At 37.8% G+C, this 24,979-nt stretch overlaps 1 protein-coding gene across 1 annotated transcript in view; it reads right to left on the bottom strand.

Moving 5' to 3' along the window:
• Positions 1–9,444: 9,444 nt before the first annotated feature.
• PUS10 (pseudouridine synthase 10) overlaps positions 9,445–24,979 on the bottom strand; it is a gene marked incomplete at both ends in the record, with an annotated part of 63,747 nt that continues 48,212 nt past the window's right edge. The window contains 7 exons of the mRNA XM_084234343.1: positions 9,445–9,483; positions 12,549–12,648; positions 15,266–15,408; positions 20,126–20,243; positions 21,867–21,922; positions 22,016–22,092; positions 22,928–22,984. Coding sequence (XP_084090469.1) covers positions 9,445–9,483; positions 12,549–12,648; positions 15,266–15,408; positions 20,126–20,243; positions 21,867–21,922; positions 22,016–22,092; positions 22,928–22,984 — 590 coding nt within the window. The remainder of the gene's footprint in view (positions 9,484–12,548; positions 12,649–15,265; positions 15,409–20,125; positions 20,244–21,866; positions 21,923–22,015; positions 22,093–22,927; positions 22,985–24,979) is intronic.

The following is a 24,979-nucleotide window of genomic DNA, read 5'->3' as shown; positions in this document are numbered from 1 at the left end:
CTTCCCTAACTTGCTTCTCCTTCAGCTTTCCCCAAATCAATAAATGTCAATAAACACTTCTAGTTGCTGAGGATCCAAACCTTGGAGACATCCTTGATTCCTTTTGTTTCCCTTTTATTTCCCATATCCAGTCCAACAACAAATACATAAGCCCAACCTTCAAAATATATCCAAAGCTGACCACCTCTTTTTTTTTTTTATTAAATTTATTTATTTATATATATTTTACATCATTGTTCATTTTTAAGCAATGTTTGCTTTCTTTTCTCAGGTGTAGTCCCCATAGAATTTCCTCCCTCCTTCCATTCTCTTTCCCTCCCCCTCCCCTGCAGGATGTTTCTGGTTTATAATTATCTGTTTTTGTTTTGTTGTGTTGTGTTTTGAATTGTTACTATTTTTTTCCCATGATGTCTTATTGGTTCCCCTATATTCCTCCTATAAGTGAAACCACCCAATATTTTTCTTTTTCCTTCTGACTTATTTCACTGAGCATAATTCCTTCTAGCTCCATCCATGTTGCCACAAATGGCATGAGTTTATCTTTTTTGATTGCTGAATAGTATTCCATTGTGTATATATGCCATATCTTCTTGATCCAGTCATCTATTTTGAGGCATTTGGGTTGTTTCCATATCTTACCTATTACAAACAGCACTGCAATAAGCATAGGGGTACAGGTATTCTCTTGAATCAGTGTTTTGTGTTCTTTGGGTAGATCTCTAGGAGTGGAATTGCTGTGTCATATGGTGACTTGATTTTTAGTAGACTGAGGAACCTCCATACAGCTTTCCATAGTTGACCACCTCTTTTGACCTCTGCTGTCAACATCCTGTCCCAAGGTACCATCACCTCTTACTTGGATTGAAACTATAGCTTCCCAAAAGCATCCTTGTACCCCTACAGACTATTCTTCCTAAAGTAGCTAAAGTGATCATACTTTTAAAACAAATTATATCGATCTTTTCAGAGCCATCCAGTGGCTCTCCATCTCACTCAGAGTAAAGACCAAAATTCTTAAAATTAGCAGGCCTAAACTCCCTCTCTACCTCATCTGCTACCATTTCTCCCTCATTCAGCTCCAGGCACTGTGGCCTCAGTGGTCCTCTTCAAAAACACCAACCACAGTCTTGCATCAGAACCTTTATACTTGGTGTTCTCTCTGCCTTGAATGATTTTCTCTGAGATATATGTAGAGTTTACACCTTTACAAACTTCAGTCACACTCAACTGTTAACCTGATACAGCGTTCCTTGACTATCTCTTGGCATTTCATGTCTTCCCCTCCTTTATATTTGTCCATAGCACTTACCGTGATTGGACTCTATGAAGCATTTGTTTACTATTTGTTTCCCTGTACTGAAATACAAGCTCCATGAAGGCAGAAATTTGTTTGTTGAATCCTCAGTTTGTAGAACTGCCTCTTATTAGCAATATGATAAGCATAATAAACAATAATTAGAAAATATTTATTGAATGTTCAGAGTATTACTAAATAGAGCTTTGTTTTTTGAAAGGAGTAAATAGCTTTAATTATTAAATGTTTATGATTGTAATTGTTTAATATGGCAGAAATTTTTTTGTTTGTTGAAGTCCCAGTTTGTAGAAGTGTCTGCCTCATATTAAGCCATATGATAAGCATAATAAGCAATAATCAGCAAATATTTATTGAATGTTCAGAGTACCACTAGAGCTTTGAATTTTGAAAGGGGTAAATAGCTTTAGTTATTAAATGTCTATGATTGTAATTGTTTAATATGGCAGAAATTTTTTTGTTTGTTGAATTCCCAGTTTGTAGAAGTATCTGCCTCATCTTAAGCAATATGATAATAAGCATAATAAGTGATGATCAGTCAATATTTAATGTTCAGAGTACTACTAAATAGAGCGTTGTTTTTTGAAAGGAGTAAGTAGCTTTAATTATTAAATGTTTATGATCTTTATAGTTCTGTTTTATGTGACATTGGATTTATATCAGTCATGTACTTAAAGTTGAGGATTAATAATGTTAATCCAAATTGTGTAAAGCAAAGTAATACCAGTAGCAAAATGATGGTAGGACAATCTTAATTATGATGGGACTATCTTGATACTAAGTATAACTAACTTAAGACCGGTTTTGTTTTATACCTAGAAACAAAAGATAAATATGGAACATTCTGTTACATAATTTTAAAATCATAAGCACATAATTAATATACTTTAATAGACCATAGTAGGGGATTGTCTAACACCTTCTGTGTTAGACAAGAGTTCTCTCAGATTGACTTTTTTTTCCTAGTCTCAACCCCAGCCCTTGGTTGGTGCTGTTTTCCCCCTGGGTGTCCCGAATGCCTTTATAAATCGGGTCCTCCTTGCATTCTCTTCTTTCATTAATGGTATTATGAAATGGTACTCATTTACCCTGCCACCCAAGATATTTAATAGGAATCTCAAAATCACATTTTTTTAATTCTTTTTCTCTTTCACACTCATAGTCATTATGTCCTTTTGAGTGCACCTCCAGAAAAAATCTCTTGCAGTTGTCCCTCTTTCATTTCTACTGCTTACTTAGTATAGGTCTTCGCTCTCTTTCCCCAACAAGAATGTTTTTCATATACAGTTAAAAAATATCTCATTCTCCCTTAGGCCCGATTATAGTTAACATTCTCTGAAAAAAGTTTCTTAGACAATAGGACCTCCATGTCCTTAACATGTTGTCCATGCTGCCTCTGCTCTTCAACAGCTCTTAGAAGCACCAAATAATTTGTAATACTACAGATTGATTGTTGAGTTTAAAGACGTAGCCTTTAAGACTATGCTTTTTGATAGTTGAAGCACAGCTTTGCATATGCCCTTATTGTAGACCTCCTTTTAAGTGAATTATAGTTGTTTAAGATTTGTCTCATTTATACTTGGAAAGCCATCACTCACCACAATCCCAAGAATAGTTGCTGCTGAATAAATGGTAGCTATTTTTAAGAGGGAAGGGTGACATTAACATAGGTCTGTATAAAAATGTGGATGAGGATAAGATTCTTAATGGGAAAGGTACTTGACCTGCAGTGATACCAAGATTTCCAGCCTGTGAAATACTTTACCCTAGTACTTTCTGTACGAAGGAGAACTGTAATAGGGAGAAATTGAAAGGTATTAGGATTCTTTATTGTCTCTGACCTTGCTTCTCTCTATGATATGTGGCAGGTTCAATCTGCCACGTTGCATTTCCTTGACTCCCTACCCCTGCACAGACACTCTAGTATTCATGCAATTGATAATGTATTACATTTTTGAATGTCTAATGTGCAAAGCACCATGTTCTTTTAAGGGATAACAGTAAAATGTATAAAGTGAGTTAATTATAAATGTGCAACTTAATGAATTTTTATATATGTAAACAATTATTTCCTGAAGTTTCCTTCATATACCTTGCCAATCTACCTGCTCCTACTGCTACTCTGATTTATATTATAAGAACATAATATATGTTCTTAATGGCCTTTTAAATTAGAACTATAGTGAACATCAATAGCTGGGTCATCAATTTCTAATTTAATGCTTCAGAAAAACTGTACTTGCCATGTTAAGAGACTTGTATTTCATGATTCAGGCTGCTTAGTAGCACCAAATAATTTGTTATATCACAAATTGATTGTTGAGGTTAAAGACATTGCTGTAAATGTTAAATAGCATGAAAAATGGAAAGAATAGGGATTTTTTCGTCAACACATTTGGGTTTGAATATTAAGCTCTCTCACTTAAAGCTGTTTATTATTTAGCAAATCATACCATCTGTGAATCTCTCTTCAGATATAAAATACAGATAATTCCTAACCTGCCTGCCTCACAAGGTGTGTAGTATTAAATTGAAAATGCATAAGAAATACTGTAAAATTATATAATGCTAATCAAATGTTATTAAACCAACACACACACATACCTCCTGTGGCTCTGATTAAGCTCTAATCCAAAACACTCCTTCCATTTGTCTGATACATGGCAGGGTGAAAATATCACTATGAATTAGTCTTAAGGAAGAACCCTAAGGAGGGTTTCTCTTTAGAGTGGCTAGCCATTGTCCAGATCTTGAGGACCTTTATTTCTTATTCTTTCCAGAAACATTTTCTATTATATAATGATGATAATGACTTCCAGTTCTGAAACTGTAACTCTGAATTTCTTTGCCAAAGTTGATTATGAATTGGAAGAAGTTTGACTATCTTCCTAAGCAGGATTATCATCATAGCTAAGGAAGTTGCAACTGAAAAACTTCTGATCAACTTTGTTTTCAAAGGTTGAGTATGAAAAGTACAAAATTAGAATCCTTTTTGCATTATATATAATAGAAAACTTCATGCTATTTAACATAAGTCCAACTTCATGCTATTTAACTACCCTCATTAGTAAGCAAAATGCTGATACAGTTTTTTCTAAGTACTTTTCTATTCTAAATGACTCTGGCTTTAGGTGAAAAACACCAACTGCTAGTAATTAATCTATTTAGAGAAGGTAGAACTTACCATACTCTAACACTTTTATTTGTTTCAACAACCTAAGTTTACTATTGGACTTTAGAAAATTTGAAGAATTACATGTGCTTTTGTCTGCATAAATAAATCTAAAAAATATATATAAGCTTTACACAAAAGGTAGTAAAAAATAGACAATTGAAAGACTTTGGGATCCATTTGTGGAATTCAATCTCAGAGACTCAATTGGTGACACAGTTGCTTTTATTAGCGAATTAGTTAAAAATGCTAACCACTATTGCACAGTTAAGATACCTTTTAGGTGAGACAGAAAGGACAACACAAAGTCTTTGGGTAATGGGCATTCTTAATGCGTGGTTCAAACCAGATGACCCCTTCAGAACTGACAGCTTCTGTTTTAAAAGAATGTACTTAAAATACTGCTGGCTGATATCTAGAGCCCTGCGAAGTGGCACTATTTTCTGACAGTTCCAAATATTTTTACATGCTTCTTAATGACATAAATGAATTTTGAGGCACTGATGAAATATGAGTTTTGAAAGTTCTCAGGTACTGTTCAATTATTTAATGTTGTGTGATACCTAGATGCAAACATTTTTCAGATGTCAAATACCTTTATTGTACATAATATTTTATTACCTTTGTAATGTCTTTGTATACAGTGATTTTTTTCTTGGTAATAAATGGAAAAAATTGTAAATTCCTTAATATTTTGTTGCTACTTGATATAAAAATGATTGTCTTGTAGAAATAGTAGGTGTTTTTATGGAATGCCAAAGATGAATTATATATTCAAATGCATATTAACCTCTTTGAAAGTATCATTTTATGAGAGTGCTAAGATGCCTTTTTTTCTTTCTTCTCTCTTTTTTTTTTTTTTTTTGTGGGACCCTCGCCAGCGGCTGGGGAACAAACTGGAGCTGCAGAGGCTGCGGGCAGCCTCGCAGCCCAGCGCTCAACCACTGCGCCACCAGGGAAGGCCCTTTTTTAAATTTTTATTTTATATATTTTTTACATCATTTTTCTTTTTTGTGCAATGTATGCATTTTCATCTTGGTTATCATCCCTGTAAAATTCCCACCCCCCTTGTTTTGATCCTACTCCCTTCTCCCCCCCGTATTGTCTCTCTGGTGTATAGTTGCCTGTTGATTTTGATTTTTACTTTACTAAGATGCCATTTTCATTTCATTTGTTGCTTTCTTGACTTATTTTCTGCCTATCCCTTTCCTTTCCTGAATAATTCAGGACAAAGTCATTTTTAAACTGAGCAAGGTGCAGGTAGATATTGCCACAGGGAGCCCAGGCGATGACAAGTGTGGGAGTAAGTATGGATCCAAGAACATGTGAGGGGAGTCTCAGTCACCTGGAATAAGGATGCATCAATAGGAGCTTGGTTTTGAGGGCAACTGATGTATTAAGTAAATACTTTGAAGCTGATAGGAGCCAGATTTCTCACTGTCAGAGAGGAATTACAAATATGAAAAGGGAGAAAACGAAAATAAAGTTGGAATTGTAAACACTGTTTTAAATTACAACTCATAATTTTCTACATACATGTAGAGAGAAGTACACAGATGTAAGTGTGTACATTTGCCACAAGAGGGTTGGGCACAGCAATGTCATGATAGCAATGAGCACACCTATTGCCCAGGTTTTGGTTTCTAAATGTCATATTCCACTAAAAAGCAGCAGTTTAGCCAATTCTAGGGCTGGTGCAAATGAAATACAAGCTATGCCTGGAGTGTCTCTGTAATAGGAAGTAAGGTGGGGCATGTCAAAAGGATAGAGGAGCCAGATCAAAAGAACAGCCACTGGCCAAACCAATACTCAGAAATCAAAATAAATGTTAGGGACAGATTATAACCCATAGAAAAAATAGGAAGTCATGAAATCACAAGAAGGGACGGCTCCTTGCAGTGGAATGCCAACCAATGAAGGTAAAGGGATGGTGGGATCAGAAAATGAATATTTTATAATCATTGTGATAATAACTGGTTCAGGTAAAAATCTTTCAGTAGTGAGTGAAAGTTTGATGATATTCCTAAAAGATAGTTATTAAAAAGAAAAGTATAAGAGTGGAGAAGTGTATACCTTCAATAACTAATCAAAGCCTAGTCATCAGTAACTATACAAATCAAAATAGCATGATACCTAATAAGATGCAGAAAGATAGTATTTTTTTCTCTGGTGGTGTCGCTAGCATAAAACCTGAGTCTAGTAAGGAAAGATCAGGCAAACCCAAACTGAGGAACAGTTGTAAAGTGACCTGAAATCTTCAGAAATGTTAAAATCATGAAAGTCAAGGAACTACAAACTTACAGATTGATAAGACTAAACAGACATAACTAAATGCAAAGTGAGACCCCTTCATTATGAAGAATATTGGTGGATAACTGGTGAAACTCGAATGGGGTCTGTGGGTTAAATTACAGTAATGTCAGTGTTACCTTCTGATTTTGCTATATTGAAAATACAGGAATATATTGTATTTTATATACTAATGTATGCAGGGTGATGGGGCAGCACTGGCTCAATGGTTCAGGAAGAAAAAGTTCCTTGTACTTTTCTTACAATTTTCCTATCAGGTTGAAGTCATTTCAAAATGAAAAAGTTAAAAATGTATCAGTTGTTTTCATAATTTAAAAAAGGGTACCATTTTATAACATTTTATAACATCAATTGAGAAAAACTTGAGAAAAACTTCCATCAAAGTTCATTCTCTTACATGGACTTAAAAATCAAAGAATAAAGCTCTAAAGGACAGATCCTCTCTAAGTAAGATGTTTTTCTCTTTCCACATGGAAATTTAACTTCTAAATTTATTTTGCATAACTTACAAATGTAATTGTTTTACTTGGAAAGTTTTTCACTTTATCAACTTTATTTTTACTTTTCCAGGTATTCAGAGTTGATGTTTTGCCTAAACTAAACCACAGACTATATTGGGACAAAGATATAAAGGACAAAGATATAAAGCACTTTTCTAAGTGCTATTAAAAATATGTTGAATCAATGCTATCAGAGGCAATCACAAAACAATTTTATAGAGGCAAAAATGAAACTATAGTACTCTAATATTTATAGTTCCGTATAAAACAGAGAGCTACATTAATTTTTAAAGACCCATGTCTCATGAACATTTTGAAAAAGTATTTACAGCTAATACCTATTCTTAAAATTTTGCATATCTCAGAAATAGAAATAGAAGTCTTCTAATTTAAGTTTGCTGAAGAGGTTCTTCCATTTTGCAGATTCACTGAATTCAAAGATGAGTCAAAAAGAAACCTGCAAAAAAATTATCTCCCAAATTATTTAGCTCTCTTTGGTAGCAACATTTCCACCAAAACTCAAAAATGTTCACACAAAAGCTTTTTTTTTTCTTTTGGTGGGACCCTTGCCGGCGGCCGGCCGGGGGACAAACTGGCGCTGCAGAGGCTGCAGGCAGCCTTGCAGCCCCCAGCTCAACCGCTGCGCCCCAGGGGAGGCCCCAAAAGCTTTACTTTTTATCAAAAGCTTTTTTCTATTATCGCTTTCTCATTTCCTGGCCTTGGAAATAGTGAAAAAATAATTCGCTGTTATTCACATATGGAGCTTCTTATGTCAATTATGTTATTTTCCTGATTTGTAAAATGGATAATATATCTTCGTATCTAGGAGCTGGGAAGATGGGAAACAGTAATTCAAGTCGCCTGTGTTCTGAAATAAGCTAATAGGTGAATCAGAATGTTGGAAATTACACTTAAATCTGAAACAATTAGATTATTCTGAAACTTACTGATAGACTTTTTTTTAGGTTTAACTTATTTAATGTTTTTCCTCTTTATAGTACCAATTGATAATTAACTTACTAACAATGGTAGTCATATGAGCTCATATGAAATATACTTCGGTTATTTATTATTTTTTTTTTGTAAGCTCCTTGATTTGCTCTCATTTCCAAAGGTCAGGTGTCAAGTATCATGGTGGTATGCACATTTAAATGACATCCTTAGGATTCTCCTTCACATAGTAGGTGCTCAATAACAAGGTTTATTAGAAAGGACCCTGGAGACAGGAAACTTCAGTTCATCCTAGGTTTGGAAGTAACTAACAATTTTAGATAAATCATTTAATGCCTACTCTTTGGTTTTTATATTTATAAAATGAAAATGATAATACCCTATTTACCTGATGAAGATGTTTGAAATTGAGTAATATAAGGAAGCACTCAGGACTAGTATCAGTTTACCTTTAGCAATCTCGATTCTTTGAAGTCTTATCCCTGGGATTGAAGTTATTGAAGGCACTTGTGTCTCATTTAAAAGAAAGGAGTTTCCATACCATGCCATGCCTCAATTCCTAAGGTTTTACTTTCCCTCCCCGGGAAATGTATTGACAGTTTTAGATTGTCACAATAGTAACTTTAAGTGAATTAAGATGTGACAAGTCACACCAACAACTTCTATTGGTAATAGCTTGCTTGAAACTTATTAGGAAAAATAAAAATCATATCACATTTGCATATGATAATCATGTCACATTTGCATATGATATCTTAGAGTATTATAGGATACTGTGTTGCATAAATCTAGTATAATGTTTATCAAATTCATTTTTAAATTTTATAACATGATTTCAAACATGGTATGTATCTTGTGCAGGGAAATTTTGCTAAAAGAAATTACAGCTCAGATTATCAAAATTTATCTTGTTTGTGTACCTCTCTAAATGAAGCATTAAAAAAATTATTTCATTATCCATAGTTTGGTTTGTTGGGGGTTGGAGAGGAAACAAGAAAAATCATGACATTCTTAGAATATAACAAAATATGCACATATGTAGATCCTGAGATGTTACAACAAATTTAAAAATACAAAGATCAACATGATCCAAGTAATTACCAAGACACCCTTATGGTGGGTAAACAGCCATTTTTACAGTGTATGCTAAATGGACTTCCACAGCGGGCCAGGAAAACCTTTGTTTCCCAGTTTGAAAGCTAGTCTTCCAGAGCAGGGGGCCAGTCAACATCTACAGACTACAAGGAAGAAAGCAAGTCATTAAAACATACACTGTTTTAGTAAGCATTTACTGGAAATACAGTATATCTTTAATAGTTTTACTATAATGTAAAAGAAGTAACTGCGTTTGAATAAATGAGCCATTAAATACCATAATTCAAATCTAAAATCCATTCTAGGACTTGGGAGTCTTGGGCCCAAGGCCTATTCCTGAATTCATTGAGTATTTGGTTACTCAGATAGGTAAAATAGTAAACAAATTCACATAGCAACACTAATTCTCCCTCAGAAGTCTCAGCAACTTTTATTCTCTGATCATTTTCATTTTCTCACTTGGATTTAATGGGTACTCCAGTAGACTATAAACTTAGTCTTATTTGTAAATTAACAACTAAATGTAAAATAAATGAATATGAAAGAACACTTGGGGGCCTCTCTGGTGGTGCAGGCAGCAGTGCTCACAGTGCTACAAGGCTGCTAGCCTGTCGGCAGACCTCTCCTGTCTCGCCCACTGCTCCCCTCAGCAGTGTATTTCCGTCAGTCTGCCTGTTCTGTTCCCCCCTGTGTCTGGTGAATCCTCTCACCCTCCCACATCTCTGGCCTGTACCCCGGTTCTTATGTAAATAAATAAATCTTAAAAAAAAAAAAACACCTGGAAATAGAAAAGGATTAGGATCTTTGTTTATCATACAGAACTTTTGTTCTTTTAAAATTGAATTTACGTATACTCAGCCTGGTTTGGCTCTTCTAGAACAAAACCCTGATCTTCAAGTCATAACAAAATAACAATAACAGGCTATTTTGTCCCCACATAAACAATCATGTTCCAGGTCTTAGAAGTATGAAATTACACCTGGTCTTAACTACCCTAGAGGGTCTGATTTAGGAGAAGTTTTTAAAAAGAAATCCATTTGTTCCATGATTTTTGAGACTTGTTTTTAAAACCTAAAATTATTTTTTAAATAGTTTTTTTCTAATATTTTTTAAAAGTTAATGAAATTAATCTGAATCCCTTTACATACCAGACTCAGAAAAATTTCATTAGAAAAGCCTAAGAAATTATTGCATATGTTTGTGTCTTTTACAAAATAGTTCTTTTTTTGAAAGATAGCCATATACTAAACACCCATATCTAAGTAAACTGGTGGTTTCTCAAGCCTGAAAATATTGGTCACAGTCTTGTGTATGTTATGAGGGCAGGGGAGGGTAGGCATGTTACAGTTTAGAAACAGGTGGGGCCTCCCTAGTGGCGCAAGGAGTTAACACGCAGCACTATGAAGCCGTCCGCACCTACTGCGGCACCAGTTCCATCCCCGGCCAGGTAGGTGACCAACATGTTGCAGCAGACCTTTTGTCTCACCGGCCGCTCCCCTCAGCAGTATATTTCAGTCACTCTGCCTCTTCTGCTCCCCATCTGTCTCTGTTGAATCTTCTTAACCCCCAGCACCTCTGGCCTGTACCCCAGTTCTTCAAATAACCTTTAAAAAAAACTCCACAGTGCCTCCCTGGTGGCGCAGAGGTTGAGCGCTGGGTTGCGAAGCTGCCCACAGCCTCTGCAGCGCCGGTTCGATCCCCGGCTGCTCCCTGGCCACCGGAGGAGGGTCCCACATGACATGCAGACCTCTCCTGTCGCCCGCTGCTCAGCAGTGTACTTCGGTCCTTCTGCCTGCTCTGCTCCCTGCTCTGGCTCTGGTGAATTCTCTCACCCTCCCGCGCTTCTGACTGCACCCAGTGCATGTATAAATAAATAAATAAATCTTAAAAAAAAAAAAAAAAAACTCCACAGGTGATTGCAAGGGACAATCAGGGCTGAGAAACACTGGCCTATGGCTTCAGTACTCCTAAGCTGTTGTAAGAATTACAGTCAAAGAAGATGAATGCTTTGGGGATTTTCTTTTATTTCACAGAAGGTTGTATTTTCAAAATAAGTCTCACTGAGAAGGTCGCCTGTAACCTAGAAAGTACTATCACTGACTGTCCCACCAGGGTTATATAAAATCAAATCTGAAAGTACTCTAGAGGCTTGGTGGTAAGGTGATCATTTGATTGCTAATATACCCACTTCTTTTTTAGAACTGATACTTATTACCAAGTGCAAAACACTAGCCTCTCGTGAAGGTTTTTGTTTGTTTTTTGCAGAGATGAGAGTGGGCGTAGAGTTGCAGAACTCTGCTCCTACACTGAATTAAGGAGCACAACTTGTGACAATACCTACGAATGCCCAAATGTGAAAAATATTTATGGAAAATTGCCAGATGGGTCTATATATTCTTCTGATTATTTAAGAAGTTACAACTTTCAAATCAGACTACAAAAGCAGAGAATTTGGACCACTTCTATAGGGAGTTCCTTATAGAACTACTTTTATTAATAACCATTGACTTATCCCATTTTCTATGCCAGTCCTGAATACATTTCTGAGTAGCCCACCTTATGTTCTTTATAAAACAAAATAAGTATGAGAATAAACTCTATAAAGTCCAAAGGACATATGAAGGAAAGCCCATTTCCTTATTTGGTTTAAGGGCTTAGGTATGGCTCATGCCACATGTAAAGCATATTTAGTAAATTAGCTACATATTCCCAAGAATCATAAGTGAGACCTTGCATTTTTTTTTTAAGAGGCATGTTTTATTTATTTGTTTGTTTGTTTGTTTATACATGCACTGGGCACAGTCAGAAGCGCGGGAGGGTGAGAGAATTCGCCAGAGCGGGGAGCAGAGCAGGCAGAAGGACTGAAGTACGTTGCTGAGGGGAGCAGCGGGCGGCAGGAGAGGTCTGCGCGCCATGTGGGACCCTCCTCCGGTGGCCGGGGAGCAGCCGGGGATCGAACCGGCGCTGCAGAGGCTGTGGGCAGCTTCGCAACCCAGCGCTCAACCGCTGCGCCACCGGGGAGGCCCGAGACCTTGCATTTTTTAAGAGAAAAAATCTGAAGACAGTCCCTCCCTGCAATACAATGCTATTGTGAGATTTTGACCATCTTCAAATACTTACTAAGGTGAGGGGTATTATTTAGCATAATGCCAAAAAAGCAAAAGCTTGGTTGAATTTACTGTGCAAAGAGTATAATAAAAAGGTTTACCTCCACATCCAGCTCAAGAATGTCTGCAGTCACATTCATCAGAGCGCCAATGTTTGGCTTGGTTCTTCCAAAGTCTCCATGTACAAACTCTTTAATGTAGCTGAGATTGGTTTAAGGAAAATAAGAAGACAGCCAACTGTTCAGAGAGATTTAATAGAGGAAAGGGAAATAGCAAACAAAAGCCATTGTTAAAAAAAAAAAAAAGTGATTTCTGAGCTGTGATTTGTGATATGTGTGTGTTAGAAAATAAGCTATGACACACTGGCTCTTCCCAGCCTAATAGCCAATATCAGGACCTGGGACCTGTGGTTACATCAAACTTAACCAGAATCATGGATTTCTTCTTCAGCTCATTTCCAAGTCCCAAGATTTGGGTATTGATTTTTAAAATTAGTTGTAGTTCAACACTAAACAACACCCACCCCTCTACTATTTTCTTTCTTGCTACATTTCTATTTTGTCACCTTTCTGGGTTCCATGTTTAATTATGGCACCTGGCATCTCCCAGATGATGGGTTTCCACAGGGCTATACACAGTGACCCTAATGATAACTTTCCTTGTGATATGACTCAGTGACACAACAGCAATAGGATGGAAGGGTCATTTAGTCTTGATGAAGGCCCTTCAGAAGGATTATCAAAGGATCTATATTCTAGTTATTTGCAAACATGGTTAGCAAAAGAGTCAAATCTCTCTCTTCCCACATAGGTCCCAAAAATTTACAGCCAATGACTAATGGTAGAATAGGTCACTAACAAGATAATATGTTATATTATACATATTATACAGGGATTCTGCTACCTTCATTCACCATGCTTATCAGCATTTAGTAAAAACTCATTCAGCAGCATGTTTTTTTTATAAATCATTTTGAATACAAAAAATAAGTTTATTCTCAGATGCAAAAAGTTAACACTATAAGTGCCAATATTAAGTACTCCTCACTTTCCTAAAATGTATTCACTCTGCCTGCATCAAACGTTTTCACTCAGGCATAAGATGCGTAATTATCTAGTAACTGTTTTCTTTGCTAATTACTTTGCATAATTACTCAACAACTGTCATCATTCTCTCAACTTTCTTTAGGGAATGCTCCATCTGAATAGCAATGATAGGGAGAGATGACCAGAAATCCCCCAGAATAACCAGTTAAAAATGTTCAGAACAGTTCTTATTCATAGCCAGAGGGGTGAGGTGATTGTCAAATGAACTGATTCAGTACACAGAACAATATATGCTAAAAAAATCATACACCTTTATATATTACCATATGGGAGCTAAGGCTTTGCCAGATAGTTTTTTTGAATTTTGAGTATATGTACACGGTTGGTTCTGAATACATTTCAACGAGACTGAAAAGGCATTACACCACTTTTCTCCCAGGTACATCAAAAACTAAAATTAGGATTAGGTAAAAAGTTTTTTTAAACTGGTTTCTTTGAAATTCCAGCCACATTCCACCTACAATAGGTAAATGTGCTCCAAAGAACAAGGATAAAAATATGTTCACTGGGGTCTAAATAGGTCATTCCTTGATCCAAACTGCAAAACATTAAGAAAATTTTAGAAGTTAATAACCCATACAGGGCCTCCCTGGTGGCGCAAGGAGTTAAGACACAACCTATGAAGCTATCGGCAGCCACTGCCCCACAAGTTTGATCCCCGGCCAGGGAGCTACCCACAGCAGACCTCTCCTGTCTCATCAGCTGCTCCCCTCAGCACTGTATTTCAGTGAGTCTGCCTGTTCTGTTCCCACTCTGTCTCTGGTGAGTCCTCTCACTCCCCCCTGCCCCCACACCTCTGGCCTGTACCCCAGTTCTTGTATGCATAAATAAATAAATCTTTAAAAAAAATAACCTGTACATATTGTACATATTTCAGTTGAGTAAATCCTGGTCACTCTTAGATTGGGACAGGGTTGGAAGAGGTGGGAGGAGGTCAGTGGGTAGGAGAGGCAAACTAATTCCAGCAATATGGTGTGAATGCTACTTGGTGATTAAAATGACATTTCCCCCCCCCTACATCCATGTGTATATCATTAGTTGTATAACTAGTTAGAAAGTATTTTATCACGTCAGGCGATTGAAACCACACTATAAAATCAACAAATGAAAACTAGCAGCACCTTTGAAAAGTAAATTAAAGCTCAGATTAGTAGCTCCCTGATCAATTCTACCCAGTAACGCAGTTCTAATACAAAACCACACAAGTCAGGGTAGGTTATGGGCAAGTGATCTGCCTTGGACTATTCTCTATTGTTCTGGGCCAGTGGCCAAATGAAGATGGGTATGTAAAGTAGGGCCACTCCCATCTACTATCAGTGTTTAATCATCTGGGGCAAATGTTCAAACATTCTGAGAGAATCCAAACATGGTCAGGAATATGTGACTTGCAAAATGTGTAAAGACAGAAAATGAATCAATCAAAAGTGTATGAGTACTGAAAACATGCTCAACATTGTGTGAGACACTGTAATTACAAGAAACCTAAGTACATACTGAAATTGCTGTTTCTTTCCTTGTGATTTAAAATGTCACTTGGAAAAACTAGTGGGAAAAAAACACCCCAAAACAACAGCAAAATGGATTCATCTCCAGCCTAATCTTTTCCTTATTCCCTCCCAGATCCAGTTGACCCTATTTTTGAGGGTAACATGAACTCTTCCCAGAGAGTTTTGGTAGGTAGGTTACTGCTATGCAGAAGGTCAAAAGGATACGTTCCAGCTTGAGTCTTCAGATGGAGGCGGAAGTGATGCTCATCCACGTAGCAAGTATCCATGGAGTGAATGACTCGAGTTCTCACAGCCAGGGGTCTCCGGTGAAGAACCCGTAGAGGTGTTTTCTGGTTGATCTTTAAGTCCTAGAGGAGGATATGATACACAACCATGGAGTCAGCTTTGCTGCCCAGTGAAGCCTGTGTTAGCACCTCCTTTGTTATCCACGGCTCACCAGATTTCCTTAGGGCTCCATATACCACTGGAGGTTCAAACTCTGGGATTCTTCATAACCTTGACCATAATTGCTCATTTTCTGGGGCTCCCAATAGACCATTAAAAAAAAAATAACTTTGAAGTAAATGGTACCCAAGTTCTCTTTGTTATAACTGTTCAGACCCTGGATTTGTATCCTGCCTTCAACAGAGTTCTTCTAGAAGGCATGTCCTTATTTTTTTATCCCCTAAGTCAACAGAGTGACCTAAATGTGGGGATTTCAGGCTGAGGTGACAAATGACTGGTTGTAGAAGGTGGAACATCAGCATTACTTGTGTGTATGGGCAATTTGCATGTTTTAGGGTGATGTTTCAACATAACAGTTACAAAATAAATGTGTACAATAAACCAGTACCTCTCGGTATTTGTTAGCCTAGTTCAAAGTACTTGAGAATAATAACACTGCATGTCTTTTTATAATTCAGACTTTAGAGGCACAGGCTTGTTTTTCTTACTATTAAGAGATTTCCTTTTATGTCACAAGATATAAATTAAGAAACAGAGGTTAATATTGCAAAAAGCTCATTGATTCCAAGTTTCAAAAATAGACACAAGGCATTACCAGAAATGTAGGTTCATAAGAACTTTGACTCCTCTGTAATTTCTTGTTGGAACAACTCCTTAATTTACACGATTAGTGAACACCTGAAGCGCTGCTTAGTGAAGAAAGGTTTCTGTCTGGCCTCCCTCTATCAAGTTGTCTGAGAGCAAGTTCTGACAAAGACTACACTTGAATGAACGGATGCAACTGCTTTATCAAAGCAGAGAGTCAGTGGCCCCTCCTGACTCATGGGTTTTTATGTTCTTTAATTCTTTGATTTTAGAAAAGCACTTTATTCTGATGAGATAAGCTGTCTCCCTAAGATTTGACATTTTTCTCGCCCAAAAAGTCTTAAAAAAAAAAAAAAAAGAGGACAAGGCTGAACTATTAAGGAATCTTTAAAGATGCGGCTTTTATTTTAGAGTCCAGAAACTGTCAGCCCTTAAATGAGTGGCTAAGGAATGTTCCTCAGCTCTGTTTCCTTTACCTTCCACTGTACCCAGGAGACTTGACTCTGACCCACGAGTCAGTCCATGGAAACACTAACCCAGCTACAAGACCCAGCACGGCTTCCAACGTAACACCGAGGTCAGCACATGCTTGAGTGTTTTGTTTTGGGTTTTGTTTATTTGTTTTGGTCTGCTTGATTTCAGCACACAAAAGGAAATCACTTCATTTTCTCTAACATAGCACTCTTACCCCATACTGCTGGGGACTAATGTGTTTTCAGAAACACATATAACACACAAGTGATTTTTTTCTTCTTCTTAGAAGTAGGTTCCTCTTTAAAAAGAGGAAACAAGTAGTAAATTTGAAGTGGCTTGTTCTCAGTATGGGGCAGTAACTCAGTTTTTATATTTTTGATGCCAAAAGGAATACTTGAAAACTGTTCTAACCCTAACAGTTAAAAAAATTATTGGAAGTGAACGTGTCTCACTTCAACTAGTCTCACTTGGGCTGTAAACCACTAGAAGACTCCCATCCTCGGGTCCTCCCTGGTGGCATACGGGTTAAGTCTCTGTGCTATCATGCTATTACCAATGAGGCCTGAGTGCAATACCTGGCCAGGTAGCTAATCCACATATGACACAGCAGACCTCTCCTGTCTCGCCCACTGCTCCCCTCAGCAGTGTACTTTGTTAGTCTGCCTGTTCTGTTCCCCGCTCTGGTGAATTCTCTCACCCTCCCACGCTTCTGACTGTACCCAGTGCTTGTATAAATAAATAAATAAATCTTTAAAAATACATCTTTAAAAATAATTTTAAAAAATCATCTTTCGACATTACTTCTGATTAGCTCTTTAATGGCTGCCCCCAGATTACGCATCTATTTATTTTATTTTTTTTTAAGATTTATTTCATGTATTTATGGATTCAAGGGTTAGGATATAGGCCAGAGGTGGGGAGGTTGAGAGGCTTCACTAGAGACAAAGTGGGGAGCAGAACAGGTGGATCAACTGAAATACACTGCTGAGGGGAGCAGCAGGGGAGACAGGAGAGGTCTGCTGTACCATGTGGGTTGCTCCCTGGCCAGCTGGGGATCGAACTCTTGCTGTGGTGGCTGGCAGTAGCTTGATAGTGCTGTGTTTAACCCCTGCACCACCAGGGAGGCCCTGTTTTGTAATCTTAAAGACAGCTGTCTGAGGTCTGACTAACCATACTAAAGGACTTGGATAGAAGGGCCAAACCCCAAAGGCCTTTAGCTATATACCACAGAACTGAGAACTGAAGGACCACTGGAGAGATCGAGTCCATTCCCTCATTGTGGAGAGCCTCCCTAAGTAGGAATACATATATCTCATATATTTTCACTAAAACACTAACATTACCAACATTGTTCTACACTTTGATTTTTTTCCTCATGTTATGAGTGTTCCTTCAATAGATATAAACCTACCTCCTCTACCTTTTTTCCTAACAAACACACACTAATTCAAAGGGATAACATGTGCTTTAGCCTTAATTTTAAATAGCTGTAGAATATTCCAATTTATTCTACCACTTTCTTATTGAAGGAAATTCACTTTGTTTCAAATCTTCTTGTTGCTTTTGTCACTTAGCACAAAGTCAATAAGCATCTGTGCACATATCCTTCCACACTGGAATCTTATTTCTACAGGACTGCCAGCAGTGAGAGTTCTGGGAAGAAGTCCAGGGTATTTTTTTTTTTTTTATAGTCATGGCTCAGTATTTCAAAAAGGATAAAACACTTTAAATTTCTACTAACAATGTATGCAACTAGCCTTCTCAACTCCAACCAATAGGTGTTCTGAGTCCAAGAGGAACAAAGGTGATTTCTTACTGTTACTTCAGCATGGAGGTGGAACAACTTTCAAATGAGTCTTGGCTATTTGGAGTTGCTCTTTTTTCAGCTTCCTGGTCATATCTTTTGTTTGTTTTTCTTTATTGGGTATTTATACTTTTCATACGCAAATCCTCAACTTATGGTATCTTTTGCCATAAGATTTGTTTTATATGTAGTCATGTGTGCATGTGGGTGCAGGTGTGTGAATATATAGTGTGTGAATGTTTACATCACGATGTGTCATAGCTTATTCATATATAGCTTATTCATTCCCCCTTAGCATTTATCAGATACATTTTCCTTTGTCAATAAATATTCATCACAGAATTTCTAACAGCTGGTCAGTACTAGTCCATCAAACAAATAAGCCATAACATTAACCAGTCCCTGTCATTGGCCAGCTACATTATTACCAAATATTGGCCATTTAAACAATGTTGTAATAACTATATACATCTTTGTGCCCACTATGCTCATTCCTTGTATTTGAAAGTAAATTATCTTTACTGGAAGAAGTGGAGCAGATAGGAAGATATATGCAAATAAACAGGTAGAGCCTTGAGAGTGACATGTTTATGTGAAGGAAACCTAGCATGTGCCAAAAACCTATGTGCTGCATATATATTATTTTGTTCTTTTTACTTATAACATGTTTTATTTATGAACTTGATCTTAGCATCAACTCTGTAAGTTTTATTTTGTATTTCCTTTATAAAGATGACCAAGTATGATAATAGCAATGATGAATGTTTTTTCTTAAGATTCATTTTTTTAAGATTTATTTTTATTTATTTATGCATATAAGAGCTGGGGTGTAGGCGAGAGATGCGGTAGAGGGGGGCGGGATGAGAGGATTCACCAGAGACAGAGTGGGGAGCAAAACAAGCAGATCTATGGAAATAACTGCTAAGGGGAGCAGCAGGCAAGACATGAAAGGTCTGCTGCGCCATGTGGGTTAGCTCCTTGGCCTGGGATCGAATTCAGGCCGCAGCAACGATAACGCTGATACTTAACCTCCAGGCCACCAGGGAGGCCCCTGATGACTGTATTTTATGTGCCAAATATTGTTCTAAGTGCTTTATATGATTAAACTCACTTAATTCTTTTAACTAATTTTACAGATGAAGAAATTAAAGCATAAAGAGGCTAAGTAAATTTGTGTCCAAAGTCACACAACTAAGAAATGCAGATCCAGCATTTTTACTCAGAGCCTGTTCTCAGAGTCAAGCTCTTAACCACTAGCAACACTGCCTGTCAGGCAGATGAGATGAATTGCCCAGTTATCCATCAATAATGACAGAGCCAGGCTTTGTCTTACAGTCCCAGAGCCCATTCTCCTTGACTTGTTGGTAACAAACTAGAAGACAAAAGACTGGAAGACAAAAGCTATAAAGCTATTGTTTTATAAACAATAGAAGAATAAAAGTAAAAGAATTAGAGTATTTAGGGCCTCCCCTGGTGGTGCAGCAGTTGAGCACTGGGCTGCGAAGCTGCCTGCAGCCTCTGCAGTGCCGGTTTGATCCCCGGCCCCCAGGGAGGGTCCCATATGGCGTGCAGACCTCTCCTGCGGCCTGCTACTCCATTCAGCAGTGTATTTCATCAGTCTGCCTGTTCTGTTTCCCCGCTCTGGCTCTGGTGAATTCTCTCACCCTCCTGCGCTTCTGACTGTACCCAGTGCTTGTATAAATAAATAAATAAATAAATCTTTAAAAAAAAAAAAAGAATTAGAGTATTTAAACTACCTTTATGTCATTCAGGAATTCAATGTCTTTCTTCTGTATTGCTTTATTTGTCCATATTAAGGCACTGTATGTCTTGGTCTTTTCTTCTTCACCTTCTTTCATATGTCCTATTGCCTCTCTAAACAAAAACAAAAGAAAGTTAGTCTGAATATATGAAGCACACACAAGCCTTGCCCTAAACTTCTTTCTTCAAAACAACTCTGTTGAAATATAATTTACATCTAATTCCCATTTTAACTGTAAAATTCACTGATTTTTAGTATATTTACAGAAATGTGCAGGTATCACCACGATCTAGTTTTAGAATACTTTTATCACCCCACCTCTGTGCTTATTTGTAGTCATTCCCTGTCCCTCACTTCATCCCTTTGCAACAACTAATCAACTTTCTGTCTCCACAGATTTTCCCACTCTGAACATTTCATAAAAAATGTAATCATATAGTATGTGTTATTTGGTATCTGGCATCTTTCATAATGCTGTCAAGGTTTATCCATATTGTGGCATATATCAGCATTTCATTCCTTTTTATTACTGAATAATTTGTCATTGTACAGATAATCCACATTTTGTTTATTCACAGACATCTGGGTAGTTTCTATCTTTCAGCTATTGTGAATAATACTGTGAACATTCATATAGAAGTCTTGTGTGGACATACATTTTCATTTTTGTTGGGTATAAATCTAGAAGTAGAACTGCTGGGTCATACAGTAATTCTAGGTTTAAACCTTTTTTTTTAATTTATTTAATTTAATTTATTTATTTTATTTATTTAACCTTTTAAGAACCTACCAAGCTGGGCCTCCCTAGTGGCACAAAGGGTTAAGCACAGCACTGTGAAGCTATCTGCAGCCTCTGCAGCACGAGTTCAATCCCCAGCCAGCCAGGGAGCTACCCACATGGCACAGCAGACCTCTCCTGACTTGCCAGCTGCTACCCTCAGCAGTGTATTTCAGTAAATCTGCCTGTTTTGCTCCCCACTCTGTCTCTAGTTAATCCTCTCACACACCTCCACACTTCTGGCCTGTACCCCAGTCTTGCACACATAAATAAATCTTTAAATATATATATATATATATATATCTTAAAAAAAAAAAGAAAGAAAAAGAAACTACCAAGCTGTTTTCCAAAGTGTCACACTTTTTTTTTTTAAAGATTTATTTATTTATACATACAAGAACTGGGATGTAAGCCAGAGGTGCAGGAAGTAAGAAGATCCACCAGAAAGAGTGGGGAGCAGAACAAGCAGATGTACTGAAATAGACTGCTAAAGGGAGCAGTGGGCGAGCAGGAGAGGTCTGTTGCGCCAAGTGGGTCAGCTCCCTGGCTAGCCAGGGATTGAACTCGTGCTACAGTGGCTGGTGATAGCTTGATAGTGCTGTGCCTTTAACCTCTGCTCTACCAGGGAGGCCCCCAAAGTGGCACACTTTTAATCCAACCAGTAATGTAGATTTCCAATTTCTCCACATCCTTGCCAACCATTGTTATTTTCTGTATTTTTGATTGTACCCATCCTAGTAACTGTGAAGTCACTTTGATTTGTATTTTTCTAATGACTAATGATCCTTGAATATTATTTTTTCATGTATTCATTGGTTACCATTTCTTTAAAGATGAAGTTCTAATTTGGTTGTTTTTTTATTATTGAGTGTGACTGGTCTTTATATATCCTAGATACAATTCCCTTACGAAATATAAATTTCCTTCTTGAAATCATCGCCAGTGAGCCTACAATTACCTTGTAACAAGCTGCAAATCACGGACTTGGATTTTGTTAGAGGAGTTATTAATTTTCTGTAGTAGCAGAAAAAGAAAAACAATTAGTAACTCTAGTTCAGCTGCAGAGTTGCAGAAACATGACGATTTCCATGTCATGAAGTGGTTTACCTGCTGAAGTTCCTTAATTTCTTGTGAAGTGAAATGTACTCTATGAGGATTCACCAGCTCAATTGCAAAGGGCCTTCCTGGCAGCACACACCCCGTCATGAAACAGAAACGTGTTGATGGAGTTAACATTTGAGCTAATGCAAGAGGGTTAGGAGGTGTGAAAAATGAGTTGAACTCTAGAGGGCTGAAAATTTAGTGACATGACTACATCTGGGGGAGGGAATAATGTGTGAAAAGAATCAAGGGGCTTTTGAAGGGCTGCTAAACCCCAGTATAGGCAGTATGTGAAAATGACTGCTTTCCCGGAGGTCCATGAACAAGCCTGTGTTAATTACAAAATAAAATCCAAATACTAACTGTCTTGGTAACACTAATGTAACATTGTCCCATGCAGCAATGCCCAGGTATACTATGTTGAAATCCATCCTAACCTAATCAACTACTGAAATGGAAAGGCTGTGATTCCATGAGAGGAAAGGACTATAAATCAAATAGCTCAGGACTAACTCTCATCATTTTTCTTGTAATGAAACAATGTAAAATGAGAGAAATGAAGATTAAGAGAACAGAATCATTTTTAAAATGAAGATGTATGTTGGAAAAATGTACAAAATGGGACAATTAATCATCAAGCTTTTGGGGAAGAAAACAGGCATCACCTGGTTAAGGCACAGAAATAATTTCTTATAATCTACAGACATGCAACAAGATGGTCCCTGAAGAAATGATTTCTGTCAAAATGTAATCGTATTATTTATAAAGGTGGCTCCATAATCCACAAAGCTTCTTTATTTGGAGAAGCTCTGCGCTCTTTCCACTTTGGGATTTGTCTGACTATAATAAATCTGTCTTTTTCAAAAGGGTGATAATCTGAAAGTTAGTTCCAATCAAGTAATGCTAGTGCAGTCTTACCATTTCCTAATGTTCTCACATCTACATCTTCTCTTCCAGAGGATGAAAAATTAAAACCTTTGGGAAGCAGACAAAGAGGGAAAAAATCAGAGACGTAATAGCCCTATGACATTTACACCCACCCCTGAGCAGAAATCTGATTTGCGTTGAACAATCCACATAAATACGATTTCATTTAATCATTATTACTTCAGGAAGTAGGCATTAAATAAAAGATACCAAACACTTCTGATATGTGAAGTACTTTCCCCAGGACACATGACTAAATGGCAGAGATAAGTGCTTCTGATACCAAAGCCAGGCTTTAATTACCCGCCCAGCCCCTAGCACTCGGGAAAGCCAGAGACCCCCACTTCTCTGGCCACAGGCTTATGGTGATAAATCTGTTGTCTTCTCTCTTTTTGCTATTAAAACAAAACAAAGCAAGAATATTTATTTGAGAATTAAACCCGATGAAAATAAGAAGAGAAAATAAAAGCTTGACTCCAAAAGCAAATCCATAATACAAGCAAACCTAGGCTGGGACATGACAAAGTCAGTGCACATTGGATCATCAGATACTAAAAGTTGCAAATATTAGAAGGGGGAAATGTTGTGGAGCTTTTTAAAGGGCTTATGTGTATTACCTGACAACTTTCATTGACACAAAACTGACAGATAATTTCACCATCATCATTACAACAAACATTACCATGAGGAGGCATCAATGCTTTATGATAACACTATGAAGTACATATTATCATTAGTCCCATTGTACTTATAAGGAAGGTATGACAGAGACAGGATAAGTAACTTGCCCAAGGTCACATGAGTGCTAAGTAGTAGGGTCAGGATTTGAACTGAGCAGTCCGGCTCCAGCGCCTCTTGACCACAGCTATGCCACACCACAGAGACATAGCCAGAGGAGCTCACACTTGTGCCCACAGGGACAAGCAAGACCAGTCTTTTTGGACCAGGGACTGGGAAGGGCTGAGATGTTTAGGGAATCCTGGTCAGTCATTAGAGTGGTAAAGTTCGAGGTCTCTGAACACAGAGGTTGAGGGTTAGAACGCAGTCTCACCACCTCCTTCAAGAACAAATACGACAGGATGTGTGTACAAGGCACTGTACTAGATGCTGGGGAGACAAAAGCAAACAGGATGGACACAGTTTTTATCCTCACAAAGCTGACTACGGAGTGGTAGGGATTATAATATAGTGGGTAAGGCTAAGATGGGGAAAGCACAGAACATTCCTGCACAAAAAGCACAACTGCAACACGAGTCACGAGACTGGCATTTATTCCTCAATAGTCCAGCCACGTTGGCTAGCATAAAATGAGGAAGAACAAGATTGCTTGGAAGAACAAAGGGGAAAGGGAGGAGAAAAAGAGGGTGTGAGCCATTTTGACAGCCGTATTTCCCCCAGGAAAAACTCTTTTTAAAAAAAAAAAAGATTTATTTATTTTTTATATTAGAGCTGGTGTACAGGCCAGAGGCGTGGGAGGGTGACAGGATTCACCAGAGACAGAGCAGGGAGCAGAACAGACAGACGACAGAAATGCACTGCTGAGGGGAGAAGCGGGCGCGGCAGGAGAGGTCTGGGGCACCATGTGGGATTCTCACTGGCCGACGGGATCGAACCCGCACTGCTGAGGCTGCGGACAGCTTCACAGCACAGCACTCAATCCGCTGCGCCACCAGGGTGGCCCCCAGGAAAAACTCTACATGCAATGCAGACTTTAGAAGAAGGACTGCTAAAAGGTTTGAAAAATCCCATGAAAACAGCACTGAAGATTAGCCCTCCTTTCTAGGTTGCTGAGCTGTGAAGAAAGTAGGATTTGTTTCTCCCTTCACCTTTAAGAAATCCTCTTGCAAGCCAAGGTCAACACCTGACAGTAGGCTATCGTGAGCTCTGAGGGTAAAGTGGGCTCCTCTCTGAGTCACAAGGCCCAAAGCTGTGGGTCTTACAAAGAGAAGCAACCCTGGGCTGGGTAGGTAAGGGCTAGATATCCAAGGCAACCTGGAATTCTAGTTAGGATCAGAAGTGCTACATTAACATCAAGGACTGGCC

This window comes from Talpa europaea (assembly GCF_964194135.1).
Source record: "Talpa europaea genome assembly, chromosome: 6".
Classification (NCBI taxonomy): domain Eukaryota; kingdom Metazoa; phylum Chordata; class Mammalia; order Eulipotyphla; family Talpidae; genus Talpa; species Talpa europaea.
This window is presented reverse-complemented; position numbering and strand designations above follow the sequence as displayed.